This window comes from Thamnophis sirtalis, unplaced genomic scaffold (genome assembly GCF_051295495.1).
Source record: "Thamnophis sirtalis isolate CommonGarterSnake01/CBP01778 unplaced genomic scaffold, rThaSir2_p1.2 scaffold_1, whole genome shotgun sequence".
Classification (NCBI taxonomy): Eukaryota; Metazoa; Chordata; class Lepidosauria; order Squamata; family Natricidae; genus Thamnophis; species Thamnophis sirtalis.
In genome coordinates this window covers 157,237,456-157,258,452 of record NW_028261381.1, presented here as the reverse complement: position 1 = coordinate 157,258,452, position 20,997 = coordinate 157,237,456, and the positions used below count along the sequence as shown (strand labels likewise).

Below are 20,997 nucleotides of genomic sequence, written 5' to 3'. Positions count from 1 at the left end.
GTTATTAGGCATAATAAGTTTAATTACTCAAATTGGCTGAAAAAATATTTTAATAAATGGTGGATTGAATTTAAACTGGGGAATCAGTTCTAATTTTACTTTGGAATTGGCTGGCCTTTTGCTCCCTCTGTATACTAGCAGTTTGTGGAATTGTATTGTACCACTGAGATGGGAAACTAAATAGTTTTGAATTGAATAGCTCCTATTCCTAGAATAATACATCCCATTAGTCGCAGGGCCAAACAAAATTGTTTCTTTCCATTTTGTTTTGCTTCGGAATGCACTCATTCATAAGACAATTTTCCTCTATTTTTAAGGTATTTAAAAATAAATGTGCAAATATAACATTTAAATAATATTTTGACTATTATTGTTACTTCTCTTTCAAAATATTCATTTCAAAGCACACTACATCTGATAAAGCAAACCTTATTATGTGAATGGAGAATGAGACACAGCATATAGTGTCTCATTTTCAAACTATATTTCATTCCAGTAGGTGCTGATCCATTGATCTATTGAATTTTGGTCAAAGTTAATTTTCAGTTGACCCCTGATTCTTCAGTGTCCTAAAGCCAGAGAAGGCATGGCTTGGTCATTCGAGTGGCTGTAATAAATTCTTGGCCCCATTCATAACCCCAATTGAATGAGATTTTATATGCCTGGATTACATGGCATAGTTGCTGATTCTTACAGATTTCTTATTTTTGTTGCTCGCATAATCAGACAGATGTTGAGACTGGATTTGGCATTTTATCACCTATTGAGTTCTTCCTAAAAACCTAGGATAAGCAGATTATGATTACTATATACATAACAAAGTGAAATCAGAACTGCCAGTTTTTTAGCTTTTGATGTCCTTAGCACAAATCTTAGTTCTTCCCAAGACCGTAGAATATCCTAATATATCAGCATGGTATATGTTCATATCCAAGCAGTGTAGTCTTCTATAATTGATAGATGCAAATTTTGTCATTCTGATCTTCTCCAATTCTTTTGTATTCTATTATCCCTGGGTATTAACACAATTATCCACACTTTGATCTTTTCAACCACAATTTAAATCTGATGTGCTGTTAGGCAAGACTTTACCAGTTTTCATCCATTCATTTAACCCACTTATTTTCAACTACTTTTTCAACTCTTATGTTCCCACCAATTTTTCATTACTGAGACTTGATATTTTTATAGATGTTCCGATGAATTATTTTGGAGGCCATTACATTGTTGCTTATGATCAGTTTGTGAAATCTTCATGTATCAGCTGTATATGATCTACTGTTTCTTCAGCTTCTTTGGACAATCTGTACTTTGATAATTTTTCAATTTGGTCCTTGATTGCATTAATTTAAACAGCTTGCTCTTGGACAGCCAAAGTCTTCTTTTCTTGTTCTTTTGTCTTTTAAATATTCCAGTTATAAGCCATTGCTTATAAAATGTAATCTTATCCACCTTCCTGTCAAAGTTTTGTGGCAATTTACTATGTAATGCTTTTCCTTGCCAGCATTCTGTTTCTGTTTTCATTGTGTTATTTTGATATTCATGTTTTGTCTCCTGTACATTCAATAAGCTCCATTTATACCAATTATTCCATTTAATCAAATTATTATGGTTGGTCACAAAATCAGCCAGTAGTTTAGATTTTTAACCATCTAATTAATCTTTCCCAAGGAACTCTGATAGGCAGATGTTGTTTAATGGTGTTTAATTGTATAGTATTGTCAGCCTTGTGAGGTAGATCAGACAGGAAACACAGCCTATTAGATAAAATGGATTATTTCTACTTTATTATTACACTAGCTAATAATCTGGCAACTAATATGCTATGTTTCCTGCCTGGGTATTTATTTATCCCAATCCTGTATTAGACAGGAATGGCAATGTCAAGTGGCAATGTAAGTGCAGAGTGGGCTGTCCTTCCTCCTTCCATGAATGTTGCCGCAATTTCTGAAGAGGCGATGGCAAGAACCACTTCTTCCTGAGCCCTGATTTCGGCAACAATTAAATTAGTTAAAAATGTTTTCCCTGTGCCCCCAGAAGCATAATTTCTGATGTTGGATTTTTCCCCTTACAAGAGGGAGCCCCCTTGTGGAGTACTGGGAAGCTGTTACCATGGCAACTCCACTGCGCTGTACAGTAGAAGCCATTTTAAGGTAGTATGTATGTTTGCGTTTGTTTGTGTGTATGTATACACACACACACACACACACATACATACATACATACATTAAGATGACATTAACAGAACCTTTGAAGTCTGAAAGTACATTTTACCCCATCACTTTTACAGATCAAGAAACAAGAGGGGATCCCGTCTGAAATATTTGCCATGCCTATATTCCTTTTGTGAGGTAACTGTTCCCTAGTTGTGGCTCTTCCTCCCCACCCTACCCCAATCTCCCAAAACCATTCTCACATACCATTACAGGTATGGGACTTGATTCTTTCTACCTGATTTATACAAAACCATGGACGTATATTTGTTGAGTGTCCTCTATATCCATAGGATGCTAACATAGTCCAGCCCGCCTTTTGCCATCATCGTTATCAGATTCTCTTAAAATAATTTGTCAAGTACTTTGCTGCAATCAAGGTACAATGTGTCCCCTTCATTTTTATGCTCAACTAAGCTGGCCACTTTATTATTATTTTTTAAAGTGATCAGATTGATTTAACATGACACTTTAGCATCTGGCAAAATTCCCATCCTCTATAATTTCTCAGAGATCAAGATAGACATCTATGAGTTCCTTCAAGAGTTTTGCATATAATTGGTTCAGTTTTAGATATTTACATTCACTCATGATAACCAGATGCTCTTTAACCATCACTTTATATCCCTATGCCCTCCTTTTATCAATTGCTCTGCTTAGATTTGTTTAAACAATTTTGGGAGGTTTGGGGGGGAAGGGAGGGGAAAAAGACTAAAGCAAAGTAGAAGTTGATGATATGCAAGTACTCTCCACTCCCTATCATTTGTTAATATCTCACCACATCTTCCCCATGCAATGAGCCTACCCACTCATTTTATTCCTCAGATTATCTCAAATAAGACATTTCCTCTAGGAAATTTTTTGCAGATAAGAATCTGTAATGGACAAATATTAAGTAGAAAATGTCACCAATGTCTGTCACCGTGTGACAATACATTGAAAATCTGAACTGAAAGACAAATTAGGGAAATTTGAAGGCATCTGAGGATGAGCTAAAAAAAAAAAAGAAACAACCCCCCCCAAAAAGATGTTTACAGGGCAATACAAATTGTAGGAAATTACAAATACAAATGTAACGATCCCAAGTTTTGGAATGAAAAAAATGACTTTTGGTACAGATTCTCTTACTTCAAATGTCCTAAGCTTAAAGTCATTGGATGAATATAAGCATAGAAAGAACAGGTAGTGTCATGGTCTTCCTGGATAAACCTTCTCCAGATGCCACCTCAGATGCTAATTCAGAGGAGGATGTGGAGCTGGTCTCTGGCACATCTGGGGAAGATGACCGATCAGATATTGTAGGCCACTAAATGAAATCCTAAGACACCCAGTTTTAGAAATATAAAGAAAGTACAATGTCCTGTAAGGGGTTTTTTTTTTTTTTTTTTGAAGGTTTGAAGGTTTGAAGGTTTATTGGGATTTATATGCCGCCCTTTTCCCTGAGGGGACTCAGGGCGGCTTACAACCACAGGGGAGGGGGGGTGCAAGGTCAGAACAAAACAATATGTGAACAAAAGGAAAAATGATAAAACACAACTTTCACTCAGCAATCAAAACTCGGGCGGGTAATTGGAAGCCTATCCCCAGGCCTGCTGGGAGAGCCAGATCTTGAGGGCTGCGCGGAAGGTCTGGATAGTGGTGAGGGTACGGATCTCCATGGGGAGCTCGTTCCACAGGGTCGGGGCAGCAACAGAAAAGGCCCTCCTCCGTGTGGTCGCCAGTCGGCATTGACTGGCAGATGGGATTCGGAGGAGGCCCAGTCTGTGCGATCTGATTGGTCGATTTAGGGAGGTAATCGGCAGAAGGCGGTCTCTCAAGTACCCAGATCCACTACCATGGAGTGCTTTAAAGGTGGTCATCAATATCCTGAAGCGCACCCGGAGACCAACAGGTAGCCAGTGCAGCTCACGGAGGACAGGTGTAACATGGGCGAACCGCGGTGCGCCCACTATCACTCGCGCGGCTGCATTTTGGACTAGCTGTAGTCTTTTTAAGAGTCCTGCCCTCTTTTTTCTGTCGTCTCCATTTAAGTTATTAAGTTTATTAGCCATAGTTTATCCGCCGTGGTGGCACAGTGGTTAGAATGCAGCACTGCAGAGCTAACTCACTGCTCACTCCAAGAGTTCAATTCTGAGCAGCTCAAGGTTGACTCAGCCTTCCATCCTTCTGAGGTTGGTAAAATGAGGACCCAGATTGTTGGGGGCAATATGCTGACTCTGTAAAATGCTTAGAGAGGGCTGTAAGGCACTGTGAAGTAGTATATAAGTCTAAGTGCTATTGCTATTGTTATTCTCAACAATCTCATTCTGCAAGATTCAGTATTAAAGCATAGACTGGTTTTTAGAACTTAGAATAAACTGAGTCACACTGTGTGATTATGGTTCTCTCTCTCATGTTGCTCTCTCTCTCTCTCTTTTCTTTTTCTATCATCCATTTATCTATCTATCATCTATCTATCTCTATCATCTTTTTTTCTATCTATCTCTATCTCTGTCTTTGATCTCTACCTCTCTATCTTCTACCCAGAGGTGGGATTCATTTACCTTCCCTACCGGTTCGCAAATGTGTGTTTATGTTTATGTTTATGTTTATTAGAATTTGTAGGCCTCCCTTTTCCCTGAGGGGACTCAGGGCGGCTCACATAAACTGGGAAGGGGGGAATACAAACAACAAGATAGAGACATATAATAAAATGATAAGCAACATACATTCATCATTCGGGAGGGGTAACTATCCTTGTCCCCAGGCCTGACGGGCGAGCCAGTTCTTCAAGGCTATGCGGAAGGCTTGGACGGTGGAGAGGGTACGAATCTCTACAGGGAGCTCGTTCCAAAGGGCCGGGGCTACTGCTGAAAAGGCCCTCCTCCTTGTGGTTGCCAGCCGACACTGGCTGGCCGATGGGATACGGAGGAGGCCTAATCTATGAGATCTTATCAGTCGCAGGGATGTAATTGGCAGAAGGCGGTCTCTCAATTGTGCATGCTCACCTTCTGAGCATGGGCAGTGCTCACGCATTGGGTGGGTGGAGCCTCCCACAGCCACCACTACCACTTCGCCCGAACTGGAGATAACCAGCTGAATACCACCTCTGCTTCTACCTATCTATATATCATCTCCTCCAAACTTAAGATAATTTTGCAACTGATTGCAAGATTACAACATCTTTAACTGTTTTGGGTGTCAACATATAAACCTTGTCTATTTAGTCTTGAATTACACATTCAGTCTAGTAGAAGGTCCTCTGGATAATTGCTTATTCCTCGCCTACGTATTCCAGATTTTTTTTTTCCTGTCCTCTGAAAGACGTGCTATAATATGCTTTCTAAATGCAAGGTATATACCACTGAGATTTAAGCCAATCTATACAGGAATATGTGGAAAATGCAAGTATAATTCCTAAACCTTTAATTACACCTTGTCCTTTTTATAAACATCTATTCTATCTCCTACTTGCCTAGAGAAAGAGAGAGAGAGAGAGAGAGAGAGAGGCACTAATTCAAGCTGACCTCTGGTAAATATAGAAAGGTTAGTGATAAGCCTTCAGTTATCAACATGGCAACTTGATTTGTTCATTAAATTCAAAGCAGAAAATGAATCCCAGGCAGCAACCTGAAAACCAAACACTTTGCAAAATGGAATCTAATTTAATGTGACACATCATATAACCCAGCGAGAACTTATCTAATAAAGGAGATAATAATAAACATTTCCGTATCATGGCATTATTAGGCAAGGAATGCTGGCTCACAAGGAGCCCTTCAGTTTTAATTAAATGCTCACGGAGAATCAGCTGGCCTATTTGCATCCATTTCCACAACAACAACAACAAAATTGCAACATGGCAGTGAAATATTAAGTTAAAGCTCAATCCCTATGACTATATTTGACAGGGAAGTTTCACCAGGCTGGAAACTTAAACAAGAAAAGATATTGGGTCATTCAAATGTGATATTGGGCTTTTCACAGCCTAAGATTCACGTGTATCACATGAATACATCATAAGAATCTCTCACCAGAATCTCTTGAAAGTGCTTCAACACAGTTAATAAGGAAGATCTATTAGCCCACCAGCCAGGGGTGGGATCCTACCGGTTTAACAACTGATAGGGTTTGCTGAGGAGAGGTATGTGTGCATTTGTGTGAGATGCCAATATAGGTTATCATGATACTATGATGAAAAAATCCTTTTGTATGTGTACTGTTATATAAAGGGGTGTCAGGATTCCAGGTAATACACCCATTGCAAACAGAACATCAAGGCAGATTGATTCCTCAAAGAACAGCTATATTAGGAGATATTGTCTTGGCACAAACTGGTGGAAAGCCAACTCTGGGGGTTCCTGGCCTTTCCAGCTCATTAAAAAATAAAAGTATCCTTTTTCCCTAAACAATAAGTCACATTGTCCAATCTGGGTGCTGGCTGGCTGCTTGGTTATTTCTCTCTTTCTCCTCTGGCCAGCCAGCAGTTGGAATGTCTATGACCCATAAGAGAACTATTTTATTTAAACTACAAAATCACAATTATCTCTACACCCACTGCACTCCAGGTTGTGTCAAGCCTGAAGCCCTGTGAAGTAAAATCCCAATAGAAAAAAATAAAAAACCTACAGAAAGAAAATGGCCACAGCCAGGTCAGCTTCAGGATTGACAAGGGGTGTTGCCTGTGTAATAACAACATGTTGCACATTTAATCATTTTAAAGAGATCCTGGCTTGTGGCAGATATCTTCAGAGAATAGAGGTCACATCACAAAACTCTTAGTTAGTATGACGATAACAGTTAGAAAAAGATTAAGGTCTCCCCTGTCCAGTCACATAATGTTCATCTCTGTTTCTTAGCCGAGGGAGCCATCATTGTCCAAAGACATTTCCATGGTTATATAGCCAGCATGACTATATGCCGAGGTACAGGGAACACTGTTGCATTCTCCCTTAAGTGGTACCTGTTTATCTACTTACTTTTGCATGCTTTCAAACAGCTAGGTGGGAGCTCATCCCATCCAGGGACACTCAGATCTCGAACCCAGGCTGTGAGCTTTCCAGCTGGCAAGCTCAGCATCTTTAACCACTCAGACATCATGCCCCCTAATATTTAATTAATTCATGTTCATTATTAACTAACATCAATTGTTCACTAACAATTACTGGTTAGTTAACAATTCAACTGAATTGCTATGAGAAGTTGCTTTAAGCCCTTCAAAAATGGCATTGTGTTTATGAGTACTGAGCTTCTGATCCTTTCATTTTCTCTTCCTTTCTCTACTCATTAGTTTTCTCTAGGAAATCTTCATATATTCCTATTTAAGATTAGTATTATTTTAAAGTTCATGAAATTTGGGTGCTTGGCAACTGGTGTGTATTTATGGTAGTTACAACATCTTGAGGTCTTGTGATCACTATTTGCAGCCTTTCCAGGGGGCGTCTGCCAAGCAAAGCCAATGGAGGAATCTGGTTTCACTTAAATGTGTGATTCACTTAATGACCATGGGAAAATGTGGTAGTAAAATTGGACTTACTTAACAACTTCATCATTTAGCAATGGATGTTCTGGGCCCAATGTGTGTAATTATGCTAAGGAGTAATTTGATACGAACTGTTCTCCCTTGAGTGTACAATGAGCATTTTAGCAGTAAGATGAAATAAAAAGGATTTTTTTTCTGTACTAAAATATTATTATACTGCTAGGTTAAAAGAGCCAAAACTTGTATGAAAAGATCTCAAAAATTACCATAGCCAGCATCTATATAATGAAATCACTAATGCATACTTAAATCAAAGCTGGTAAAGTAATGTATTCAACAGATATAGCTAAACAACAAACAAGGTGGGGAAAATCTGAGGTACCCATTACATGCAACAGAACTGACGTATGTCAGTGAGCGTATGTTCTCCTTTTATAGTCTCTTTTGTCTAATTTTCAACAGTTTGAGTCTTGTTTTTTATAGATGTCCATGAGCAGAGCGTAAAAGTAGTGCATTTTCTCTCCCAAGTCATAGAATATGCTAATCTCAAACAACTTTATGCATATATATTTTCCTGAGATAGTTAACATATACATTTCTGGAATAACTACATAGGGTCTTTCACGGAGCCGACGTGGCGCAGTGGTTAAATGCAGCACTGCAGGCTACTTCAGCTGACTGCAGTTCTGCAGTTTGGCTGCTCAAATCTCACCGGCTCAGGGTTGACTCGGCCTTCCATCCTTCCAAGGTGGGTAAAATGAGGACCCGGATTGTTGTTGGGGGCAATATGCTGACTCTGTAAACCGCTTAGAGAGGGCTGAAAGCCCTATGAAGCGGTATATAAGTCTAACTGCTATTGCTATTGCTATTTCACAGGAACATTTCTTCCATTTTTCAGATGTCTACTTAGGTAAAGCAAGAAATGTATTACCCCCACATTTTATAATTTTTCCTGGCTCTGAGTTCCATTGATACTGTATAGAAATGCTATAGTCTGGATAAAGGATATAGGTAGCTTTCTATCTCATTAAACATTCTCTTTTACTTCCCAGAATCCTTGTTTGCTTGTTTGTTTTATTGGTTTGTGATCAAATATTTCTTGGAAATTTTATGTATTTGAATCACCAGTATTCTTTCATTCACATGGGCAGAAGTAGAAATCTAGATGGCAAGATTCTAAAACAAAGTTTCTATTCGATAGTATGTATGTATGTATGTATGTATGTATGTATGTATGTATGTATGTATGTATGTATGTATGTAAAAGGTAAAGGTTCTCCTTGCACATATGTGCTAGTTGTTCTCGACTCTAGGGGGTGGTACTCATCTCTGTTTCAAAGCTGAAGAGCCAGCACCGTCTGAAGACGTCTCTGTGGTCATGTGGCCAGCATGACTAAATGCCAAAGGTGCACTGAATGCTATTACCTTACCACCAAAGGTGGTTCCTATTTTTCTACTTGCATTTTTACATCTTTTGAAGTGGTAGGTTGGCAGAAGCTGGAACAAGTAACGAGAGCTCACTCCATTATGCAGCACTAGGGATTCGAACGGCTGAACCTCTGACCTTCTGAAAGGCAAGCTGAGGGTCTTAGCCATTGAGCCACTGAGTCCCTCTATGTATGTATGTATTCCACCTGTATTGTTTTTACAAATAACTCAAGGTGGGGAACATATCCAATACACCTTTCTCCTCTTATTTTCTCCATAATGAATTAGGTCAAGATCATCCAGCTGGTTTTCATGGCTGAGGCAGGTGTAAAATTCACGGTCTCTCACTTTCTAGCCTGATGCCTTAACAACTAGACCAAACTGGCTCTTATACTTAACCTTCACAATTACTTTACAGATTAAGGCTGAAAGCAATTTTCCCTATGTTGGAATAATCCCAGGTAAATAAATGCTTTTGAGTTATCTCTATTTGTATGGGATATTACTCGATAGATCCTGCTAATTAATCCAGCATGCAAAAAATGAATATAGAATAGCATGACTTTTCTATGATTTTACTCAGATGGTGGTTAGTTCAATAGAACAGAGAGATAAAGAGTCAAATCCCTTCTCACCTTACGATTCCAGCCTCCTTATTTCTCTGCAATATAAAGCTGTCAAGTATAATAAAGGCCAAAACAATGGGGCTTTCCAAGCCATTAGTTGAAAATTATCTATGAAAGTTGCAAGTGGTTTTGTGTTTGGGTGCTGATTGTACACTCAGCATCTCATTTGTTTCCTTTCAGAGATTCTTCTGGCTTGGTCCCAGGAGTTGTCAAAGAAGTAGGTAGAGTCAAGCCCTTGTCCATGGCCCTGATGATTTGCACAAGTCTAGCATGCAATGTTGCATGTATTGTTAGCCATTCATGAATAATGGTAGACTATGAAGCTATTCCTTACCACCCGTTTAAAAAAAACAAACAAAAAAAAACAGTGGCAGCCTCTTAGACTACTTGGGCACAATTCATACTTGCTTCCTTTTCTAAAATCTCTATCTGCATCCAAGGCTATGAGCCTTCATGGAGGATTTTATAATCAGGGTTGGTTACCTTTAGGTTCCCACATCAGCAGTGTGGCAACACAGGGTAGGCCAGCAGAACCCATAGCGGACGAACTGAGCAAAGCTGGACTCATTTCCTCTCTTACTTCAGCAAAAGTAGTTTAAACATTTTTGCTACACATCGTTTTGTGGGCAAAGCTGAGATTTCTGAGAGTGGATATCAGTGGTTCTTTCCCAAAGGGGGGGGGGGGAGAGGAGAGAGAGACAGAGGCAGAGAGACAGAGATACAGGCAAAGAGACAGAGAGAGAGAAGAGAGAGAGGGAGAAGGAGAGGGTGCAAATTGCATTTCTTTTATGGTATACATGGGTGTCTTCTTTAACTTTACCTAAAGCTAACGATGCCAATAACTATGTCTGTTGCCATTACATAGTACATAGAGGAATACATTTCTAATCTATGGAACTCAGGACTATGTGGCAAGCACAGATTCTTGAAATAGTTTTTGAGCACAATGGTTCTATGATGCTCATTGTGAGAGTACTTTTCCTAAGATTGGGAAAAAAAATAAAGCATTTTCCCACTATAATGTGTTTTTCAATGTAGCAATAGCCATAGCACATATGACCTAAATAGCCCTTCAAGGTGCTTTACAGCCCTCTCGAAGTGGTTTACAGAGTCAGCATACCCCCCTCAACAATCTGAGTCCTCATTGTACCAACTTCGAAAGGATAGAAGGCTGAGTCAACTTTGAGCCAGTCAGGGTTGAACTCCAGACTATGGGCAAAGTTAGACTGCAATACAGCATTCTAACCACTGTGTCACCTTATATTTGTATATTTAGAATGTGCATTCTTCCCATCATATTCTGTCCTGTACAGATATCTTGTTCAGCACAAAAGACATCACAATATTAAAAATAAAAATAAAAAAATACATTTTGGGCATTATTACCCGTAAGTGTCCAGATTGCAGACATTTTTAAAGATAATAAAAAATGATCCTCAGTACCACTTAGTAATGAAATTATTAAAACATTACAATTACTTTGTAATGGACATCATAGTTTGAAGAGGAAATATGATTATTTTATATATAAAACAGCCCGGGGGAGGGGTAATAATGACAAAAATATGATTGTACCTTGATCCCTACCTGCGTAAAGAAGGGCTCATAAATTTCAACACCTTTGTCGGATCCTTGTAATAGCACCTCTTGCCCTCGCCTCCAACTGTACCGAACAGGTGGGTTGGAATTGGCTACACACCTAAGAAACACAGTTCTCTCGTAGTAAAACTGTTCTTTTGCTTCACCTATGCTCTGGTGGACTGTCACAATTGGATCATCCAAATCTGGGAACACATAGAAAGAAGAAAGCAAAAGATTAAAACAGAAAGAAAAAAAACCTTGATTATCTCTCTGTGTGTGTTTGTGTATGTGGGTCTGGGTGTGTGTTTTAAAAAGATTGTAACAAGGAAACAATGAAATTGACTGCTTTGTTCATTCAGGCAGGAAGCTTGAGTGCTTAGACATGAAAAGTTGGCTTTGAATCCTTGTGTTTCCAAACATGGTGATAACAGTTGTATTGCCGAAAAAGAGGATTAGCCCAAATTCACATGAATTTGGCATGAAAAGATGACTGAGAATATTATTTCTAATTTGCTCTGTTTTTGTTTTTTTTTGCTTTGTTAAGAACTAATCAATATTCATGGATTTCTTTATAAATGGAATCATAACGAAGACGTAATGTGAGAGCCAACCAACTTTAAATATGTCTTCATTTCTTAAGAAATAAAAATAGCTATTTTGCTGGGAGTCCCCCTTCAAATGTCAAAGAATGAGATTTCACAAGAGATCCTTTAGAGTTTTCAATTGATTCATTCCCCCCCCTCTCTCTCTCTGTCTCTCTCTCTGTCTGTCTCTCTGTCTCTCTGTCTCTCTGTCTCTCTCTCTGTCTCTCTCTCTCTCTCTCTCTCTCTCTCTCTGTCTTTTCTGTCTTGGGTGTCTTGCTTTTGGACAACAAATTCCATAATTTACAATAAATATAGTACCCCCTAGTAATTATAGGAATTATCTTTTCACACATCTTGATAATTCCAGTTTAGGAGGTTAAACTGATACCCTTCAATTTGAATCATTATCAACATTTTCATGTCCCAAATTAAATACATCAATGATACATTTTTCCCCATATATTAGTTATTTTTATCCAGCCTGGTTGAAAATAAGCATATTTTTGTATCTTTTAAGTTGGTTTCCTTCCAGTCATTAGCTCACTTAATATTTGACTGTTGAACATGTTACCTATACAGAAGAACGCATAACTACCAAATGTGAGTAGATGATCTGTCCATTGAACTCAGTGAGATCAATGGACAGATCATTCATTTGATTTGTGTAAGTATGACACCAATTCATTGATTTTTAGGGGGATCACGGCACTGCAGTTTAAGAAGCCTGTCTTAAGCCCATAAAATTCACTGGGTGCATTTCAGTTTTTGATGTGCTCCATGGCTGATTTACAACTTCCCAGACTGTTCTTTATCAGCAGGATATATTTCACAGTAGATTCATGTACAAAGCATATCCCATTCATAAGCTGAAAAGTCTTCTGCAAGTGCCAGGAAGATAAAGAAAGAACCTTGACAAAGCCAAATTACAACATAAAACTAGCATTCCAAGGGATCTAGAATATAACATGACACATGTTACACATTAATTTGATGTAGGGATTCCAGGCAATGAACAATATTAATCAGATAGCCAATTCAGGTTAACCCTACTCTTGCCCCATGCCATTATTATTTTTCCAAGTGGTATTTTCAGTGATCTAGGCTCCCTGAAAGTCAGTGCGCATGGTCAGATCTTACAAAGCCTACTAATATCTGAACACCCAAGATGTTTCCTCAAACACAAAAGAACCATTGTATTCTTCATAGATCGTTCATTTTTTTCCCCTTCCAAACTAACAAGATGCATGGGGCAGCCCTTGAAGAGTATTCGGAGACTTCAACTCGTCCAGAACGCAGCCGCGCGAGCGATCGTGGGTGCACCTCGGTACACCCACGTTACACCTATCCTCCGCGAGCTGCACTGGTTACCGATCAGTCTCCGGATACGCTTCAAGGTGCTAGTCGTAACTTATAAAGCCCTTCATGGTATTGGATCTGGGTATTTGAGAGACCGCCTGCTGCCAATTACCTCCCACAGACCCATTGGATCTCACAGGGTTGGCCTCCTCCGGGTGCCATCTACCAGCCAATGCCACCTGGCTATTACCCGGGGGAGGGCCTTCTCTGTGGCAGCTCCGGCCCTCTGGAATGAACTCCCCGCAGGGATACGGACCCTCACCTCTCTCCAGGCCTTCCGAAAAGCCGTCAAAACCTGGCTTTGCCGGCAGGCCTGGGGGTGATGAGTTCCCTCCCCTCTCAACATGCATGGTTGTGTGACTGTTGTTTACTTTTATTATTTGTATTTTGTTTTTTATGTTCCCCTTTTTCCCCCTTGAATTGTTCGCCGTCCTGAGTCCTCCCGGAGAAGGGCGGCATACAAATAATAAAATTCTATTCTATTCTATGCTTGCCCTTCGTTTGCTATTAATGACAAGTATTGGTGATAATGGACTTGCACAAAATGCGAAGGTCTCCCCCCCCCCATTAATTGAATCCTCTCCATTTGTTGATCTAACCAAGTTTCTCATCAGGATTTACAACAAATCTTCTCTACTCTTAGAGCTATCCGTGGTTGGCTGCACGAGACAATAAACATCCATGTGAAGTTTCTCAGTAAAATTTACTTAAATCTGGAGAGACGTCACTTGAGTTGTAGCCATAATGAAACAGGATCTTGAAGAAGAGAAAGAAAAATGAATGTATGTTGAAGGAGCCGTAAGACTTAGGAGCTGAAATAAATGCAGGTAAGCCAAGAAATAAGATCAGTGTGAGAAAAGCCCATCAGGCTTTCATGGCTGAATGCTTCTTGCAATGCTGTTAAAGGTTCCTTGGTTGTAGGGCCAAAGGGTTGCAAGTCAGATAAATGAGGTGAGAATGAATTATATATTCTGTGCATAGGCATTATATACACAGGTAGGCATCCATGAAACAATCAAGGGGATAAGGAGAGATGTAGAAAAGGCAAGCTTGCAAATATATATATATATATATATATATATATATATATATATATATATATATATATATATATATATATATATATATATATATATATATATATATATATATATATATATATATATATATATATATATATATATATATATATATATATATATATGTGTTTTATTTGTGCTGATAAATAAATAAAGGGAGACTAGTATAGATCTATTTCAAGCTATTTAGCTCTCATCAGCTAGCCACACCCTTGTTGGGAATCGAACCTGTGCTCTATTGCCTCTTAGGCAGATGTGTTAACCATTGAGCTACAGAGCTCGACTCCTTATCAGCCAGCCAGGGTGAGAGGTATATATTTAAAGTCACAACCCCTGGTATGCCCAAATATGGGAGGAAGGTCACACTTCCACTCTCTGTCTTCGGCTCGTCACAAGAGACCATCCAGACAGAAACCCAATATTTTTTACTGTTGCCTTTTTAAAGGCAACAGTAAATTTAAAATTTAAATATTTAAAAAAAAAATTGGGTTTCTGTCCGTCTATATATATATAAAATAAATTTATTTTTGGGAATAATGAATGCTGAATAGTTTGGACACATTTATTAATTAATTATTACATTTATTTACTGCCTATCTCACAGGTCGAGGTGACTCTGAGTTAAGAACATTAATTTTAAAATAAGAAAGAAATATCCAGTGCTTAATTTGTTATTGCCTTGATTTGTGTATCCCTGAGCACAACCAGTAGTATATATGTATATACTATATACAATTCCTCATTTTATTACATTTTTTGCAAAATAAAACCTTTCCTGCATGTACATATTGACAAATACCTTTCCCAAAAATACCGGTATACAGGTAATGCTCCACTTACAACCACACCTGAGCCTCAAATTTCTGTTGCTAAGTGAGACATTTATTAAGTGAGCTCTGCTCCATTTTATGATCTTTCTTGCCACAGTTGCTAAGTGAATCACTGCAGTCATTAAGTTAGTAACATGAGTGTTAAGTTAATGTGGCTTCCCCATTGATTTGGCTAGTCAGAAGGTTGCAAAAGGGGATTGCATGATCTTGAGACACTGCAACCATCGTGTGTGTGCCCCCCTCAACTCCCCTCCCCCACTATTTTCAGCCTGGACGGCATCCTGCAGCCTCCTGCTGGCCAAAATGGGGTGCAGGGGAGTGGCAGGGTGCTGCAGAAGGTGTCTGTCCCATCTCCCCCCACCCACCCCCAGCCAGCCCATGGAGAACTACAATGCTGATCCAGCCCTCGAATAAATTTGGTTTGACACCCCCTCCCCCAAACTAGACTGATCATCTTCTGAGTCCAGATAAGGTCACCAAAAATGCTGACATTCATCTTGATGAAATCTAAGTAAAAAAGAAGTTTTGGAATAATAATTTATATACATATATACATATATACATTTATACATATATGCATATATGTATACACACACACACACACACACACACACACACACACACACACACACAATTTTCAAAACAGACACAACACAAAGAATCCTCCTTCTTTACATACTGCAGAAAGTGTATCAGTTGGTTACAAAAGACTTTCATGCATCTCTTCCACAGTCATCAAGCATAATTCATTTTAACTCAAGTATTTTAACTCAGATATATTTATACATGTTACCATCATCATACCTCTATTTTCATTTGACTATAATTGTTTAAATGTCCTTCATAATAAAATATATCAAGATTTAAAACATAACTACATACTGGCATTTCATTTGCTATTTCTAATATCCTCCAATAACACTGAATTCTTATGGCCTATTCTGGCTAAACATCCATAATATTTAGTAACAAAAATTTCTAATCCTCCTTTCCAAATCACTGTTTACAATTTACATCCACTTTCCTTATGTTGTACTCATGCATATATATAAGCTTAATTCTGCTGCTTATTTCTTCTGTTCTCAAATTTAAATTAACTTTAAGTTTTTTATAGGCAGTCTCTTTTAAAACGGTAAAAATTCCTCACCAGCTGGAAACACTTTCTCTTTCTGTATCCTTCCATTTTGGAGCAGCCCCGACTTCATCAGCCTTGTGGCTGGACTTTTGTCACCGGCTTGAAGAACTTCTCTTGGACCGATCAGGGACTTTGCAATGTCCCTGAGATCAGCAAGACATATTCTTCCTGTTCACCGTCTCTGCCGGATGGTTTGGTCCAATTGGACCACCCAGAGGCAAAGGTATCAGCTGTGGTCTCGGAGCATCAAGACTGCATGTCCGTATCGTCATGATGTTGGCTCCTTCTCAATCAAATAATAACTCAACTGTGACTATCTTTTGACAGCAAAATACCATTGAGATGGCCTTTTTTGCAGGATTTGCTCAATGTCTATATCAGCAGCTCCTAACCTTTTGGGCACCTGGAATAGGTTCTGTGGAGAGGGGTTTTTCCATGGATTGGAGGGGGCATGGTTTCATGTGCTGCCTGTATCCCACGGATGCAACTTTTGAAGCCCACCCCTGCCAAACAGCATGACTCACCTTGCTGAAGAGAGGCTCTGTGTGATGTAGACCAACACAGGAGGCTCTGCCTGAAATAAACCTTAAATACCTTTAAATACCTAATTAAACTAACTGGATCTGTTGACCAGGAGTCTAATTTTATTGACTGTCTATGTGCCAATGTCACCATTGCTTCTGCAGGCCTTCAAGGCCATGGAAAGTTCCTCAGAAAATACCCAATTTTCATGAGATGATACCCAATATCCTTGGAGGACTTCCACGGGAGTTCATTTCAGTACTTCTTATCTTATCTACAGTGTGCCAGCTTGTCTGGGTGGGGTGTGCCAGTCCTTTTGGGTGGGGAAGAGTGGACAATATAGCAAACATATAAATATGAGTGTCAACATGTATTGAGGGTTCCCTCTTGCTTATGAGGGGACGTGGTGGGTTCCGGATCCCGTCGCAACTGGTATACTATGATGGGGCCAGGCATCCACCTCAGGTACACGTGCTGTGCAGGCATGTACACCCACTGCTCTGTGATGCTCCAGCTGCTCAGCGGATATCATGCAGGTGCCCTACACTGCACAAGTGTGCACAAATGGCCCAGTTGGCTTAAAAGCAGGTAAGGAACACAGATGGATGGATGAACCCACCAAGACACCATTCCGGTATGGTGGCCGCTGCTCCCAGCTGCCACTGGTACGCCCGTACTGGGGTGTACCGGCCATAGCCCACCACTGGAGGGGACCCATCTTTATTCAGCTAAATACTTGTGGAAGATGAGCCTAAAAGCTGGAGGTGTTGTTGAGTGACGAGAAAGGGCAGCAGGAACAACTCTTCTGTTTAAGTCATTGCTCAGTTATACGATTTAACTACCTGTTATAACTCCTGAGAGCAAACCAGGGTTCTAGAGGGATAGGGTGAAAATGAAACTCATCTATGGTTATTTAGGTTTTCATACCCACCACAGCAACATGGCAGAAGATTTTAATAAGTCTTTTTCCTCTGAATTTCCACAGAAGTGTCCACCCTAATTATATCACTGTAGATTGTTCTCCCTTTTTTGTTACAGTTTTTTAAATAAAGGAAATGGAAAATAGGGCACCAAGCTATAAGCTCTTGGTCCCTTTTGCAACATCTGGGATATAAAAATGAATGCTGGAACCAGTGATGGATTGCTCTTCCTGTTGCTACCAGTATGCTGCTTGTGGTCTATTTGTGCATGCGCGTGCTGTGCATGCACTCGACGTGTGCTGTGCATGCGCACTCCACCGCCCCTGCAGCATCCAACTGCTTGTCGGAGGTCACACAGGCGCCGCATGCTGAGCACATGTGCACAATTGGCCTGGTTGCTTCAAAAACACATATGGAATGCGGGTGGGCGGGCCAAACAAGCCACCGTACTGGTATGGTGGCCGCTGCTCCTGACTACTGCTGGTACGGCCATACCAGGCCGTACTGTCCAAAACCCACCACTGGCTGGAACATAATCACAGCTATCCTCAATTCTGTAATTCAAATGCATGATGGTGACTTTGCTGATTAGGGAAGGTGTCAACCAAGTTATTTGTATCACAGAAATAGGAACAAAATGTCTGAAGGCTTTAGGAAGGTCTTACACTGGCCAATGATAGAATCTTTGGGAAGTCCACCAGCAGAGAGAGTGTATCCAAGGATGCTCAGATCAGCTTACAGCTATTCTACACATGTGTGCTGACATTACTATTATTCTGTCAAATTACGACAGTGGACTTTTGTGCACCCATCCCAATTTCCATGGATTTTCAATTTGTTTTTGTGTAAAGTATATACAGGTGGTCCTCAACATATCACCATTCATTTAATGTCACATCAAAGTTATGATGGCCTCAGAAAGAGTGACTTATGATTCGTCCTTCAAATGATGGCCATTATAACACTCTTGTAGTCATGTGAATGCAATTCATGTCCTTGGCAATCAACACAGGGGTGAAATGCTCTAAAGTCTGCTACCAGTTCACTTCGTGCATATTTCGTGCTACTGTGCAGTGCTGAAAAAGGAGGATTAAAATAAGTAGAACAGGGAGGGGGAAATAGGATTTCCTGCTTTCTAGTGAATATAAATCAGCGAGGCACAGTTGATTGACACACAGCTGATCATCGGAATGTAAAAAAATGCTACCAGTTCACCCGAACCAGTAGCATTTTTAAATTACCGGTTCGGGCGAACGTGTAGCATTTTTTTACTACTGGTTCAGGTGAACTGGTCTGAACCAGTAGCATTTCACCACGAATCAACACCTGATGATTACGATTGCAGTGTCTTGTGATCATGAATTGTGACCCTCACAGCCAACTTCTAAAAAAAAGTCAATCAGGCAAGCCAGATTCAATCATGTTATTTGGTTAACAATGGTGATGATGTGCTTAATGACTTCATTGAAAATGGTTGTAAAATTGGGTCCAGTTATGTGATGACTCGCTTAACAACTACACTGTTTTGCAATCAAAATTCGAATCCCAAATGTGGTCATAAATTGAGGACTAGCTGGATGTAAATGATATGTTTATAATGTAACATGACATAAATCAAATCTTAGTAGCTTCATAGAAGCTTTTATTAAGTTAAATACTTGCAATTTCTGCCTTTTGCTATCCAACTTTACGTAGTCACTTTTTTCTAATACACTGTAAAAGCAACACTTTAGTTTAAAAGCAGTAACTCACCTCCCTGATGCACTCATCTTTCAAGAGAACAAGGTGTTAACTGTACTCTATTAATTGCCATTAGCCATGCTATGATGGAAGTTGTGTTTTTGCCCAAAACAAATAGATGGAAGATTAATTTTACATCTCTTGTTAGGGCCTAGATAGGAAAAGCAAGAAAATAAATCTAAAGGTTTCATTCTCACCACAGGGGCCCATCTTTGGAAATGTGATGTGTCACACTTTTGCTGTAATTCCTGCCCTTTGGAAAGGGTAGGAATCACACACAAGTGTGAAGCATCACATTTCTCCTACTTTCCTTCCCCTGTGTATGAAACAAATGGATGCTTTCAACTTCTTAAAATACATTTTGAGACAAACAGACAGACAGACAGACAGACAGACAGACAGACAGACAGATAGACGTAAAGGTTCCCCTTGCACATATGTGGTAGCCATTCCCAGCTCTAGGGGGTTGGTGCTCATCTCCGTTTCAGAGTCGAAGTGCCAGCACTGTCCAAAGACGTCTCTGTGGTCATGTGGCCGGCATGACTAAATGCCAAAGGAGCACAAAATGCTGTTACCTTCCCACCAAAGGTGGTCCCTATTTTTCTACTTGCATTTTTACGTGCTTTCGAACTGCTAGGTTGGCAGAAGCTAGACAAATAATGGGAGCTCACTCTGTTACACAGCGCTAGGGATTTGAACTGTCAAACTGCTGATCTTTCTGATCGACAAGCTCAGTGTCTTAGCCACTGAGCCACCACATCCCTGTAAAACAGACAGACAGACATACAGAGAGAGACAGTGTCTGTGTGTGTGTGAGAGAGAGAGAGGGGGAGGGAGGGAGGGAGGGAGGGGGGGAACACTGATCATTGACTTGGACTGTTGATGAGTTGTAGACTAAGTGCTTTGTTTACAACCCAGTTCCACCCTCTTTATTATCATTCAAGAAACAGAATATGGGCAGATGGTTTGTAATAGTTTGGTCCCCAAAGCAATACACGGTGTCCCTGTTTGAGCAGAGTCGTAAACTTAGCCAGAGGTCTGACAAAACCAGCCTTGTTCATGACAGCTAAATACTGGGATAAAAAGATATAAATTAATGGGCTGGAGCGATCATTTGCATTTTGTTTCCATCTTAAAAAGAACTAATTAATATGTTTTACTGAACTAATTGCTGCCCCATCAGTTTTTGAAATGGGGGGGGGGGGGAATAGATCTTAGGAACGAGTATCCAGAAAGAAAAAAATCTTACTGCTAACACGCATGACTAATAATGTATGGAGTTCTCTTAAAATTTAACAGCACTAATTAAATGAGCATCACAACAACAGCAAGGCAGGCCTTTCCTATTTAATGTCCCCAGGACTAGGATTGCCATTGGTTATATGGTAAGGAGACACATGGCTACTTATAAATAAATTAATATATAAATATGTAGGAAGCATCTTTCCGCTGCTGATCACCATTACGTTTTGTAGCACACATTTGTAAGTGACTATGGATTTTTTTCTTCTTTAATCTGCAA

The 20,997-nt window shown here is 39.7% G+C and overlaps 1 protein-coding gene across 2 annotated transcripts in view; it reads right to left on the bottom strand.

Moving 5' to 3' along the window:
• MDGA2 (MAM domain containing glycosylphosphatidylinositol anchor 2) overlaps window positions 1-20,997 on the bottom strand; it is a 583,552-nt gene that overhangs the window by 286,800 nt on the left and 275,755 nt on the right. For both annotated transcript variants that reach the window (XM_087729078.1, XM_087729069.1), the window contains exon 4: window positions 11,316-11,512. In XM_087729078.1, the coding sequence (XP_087585204.1) occupies window positions 11,316-11,512 (197 nt within the window). The remainder of the gene's footprint in view (window positions 1-11,315; window positions 11,513-20,997) is intronic.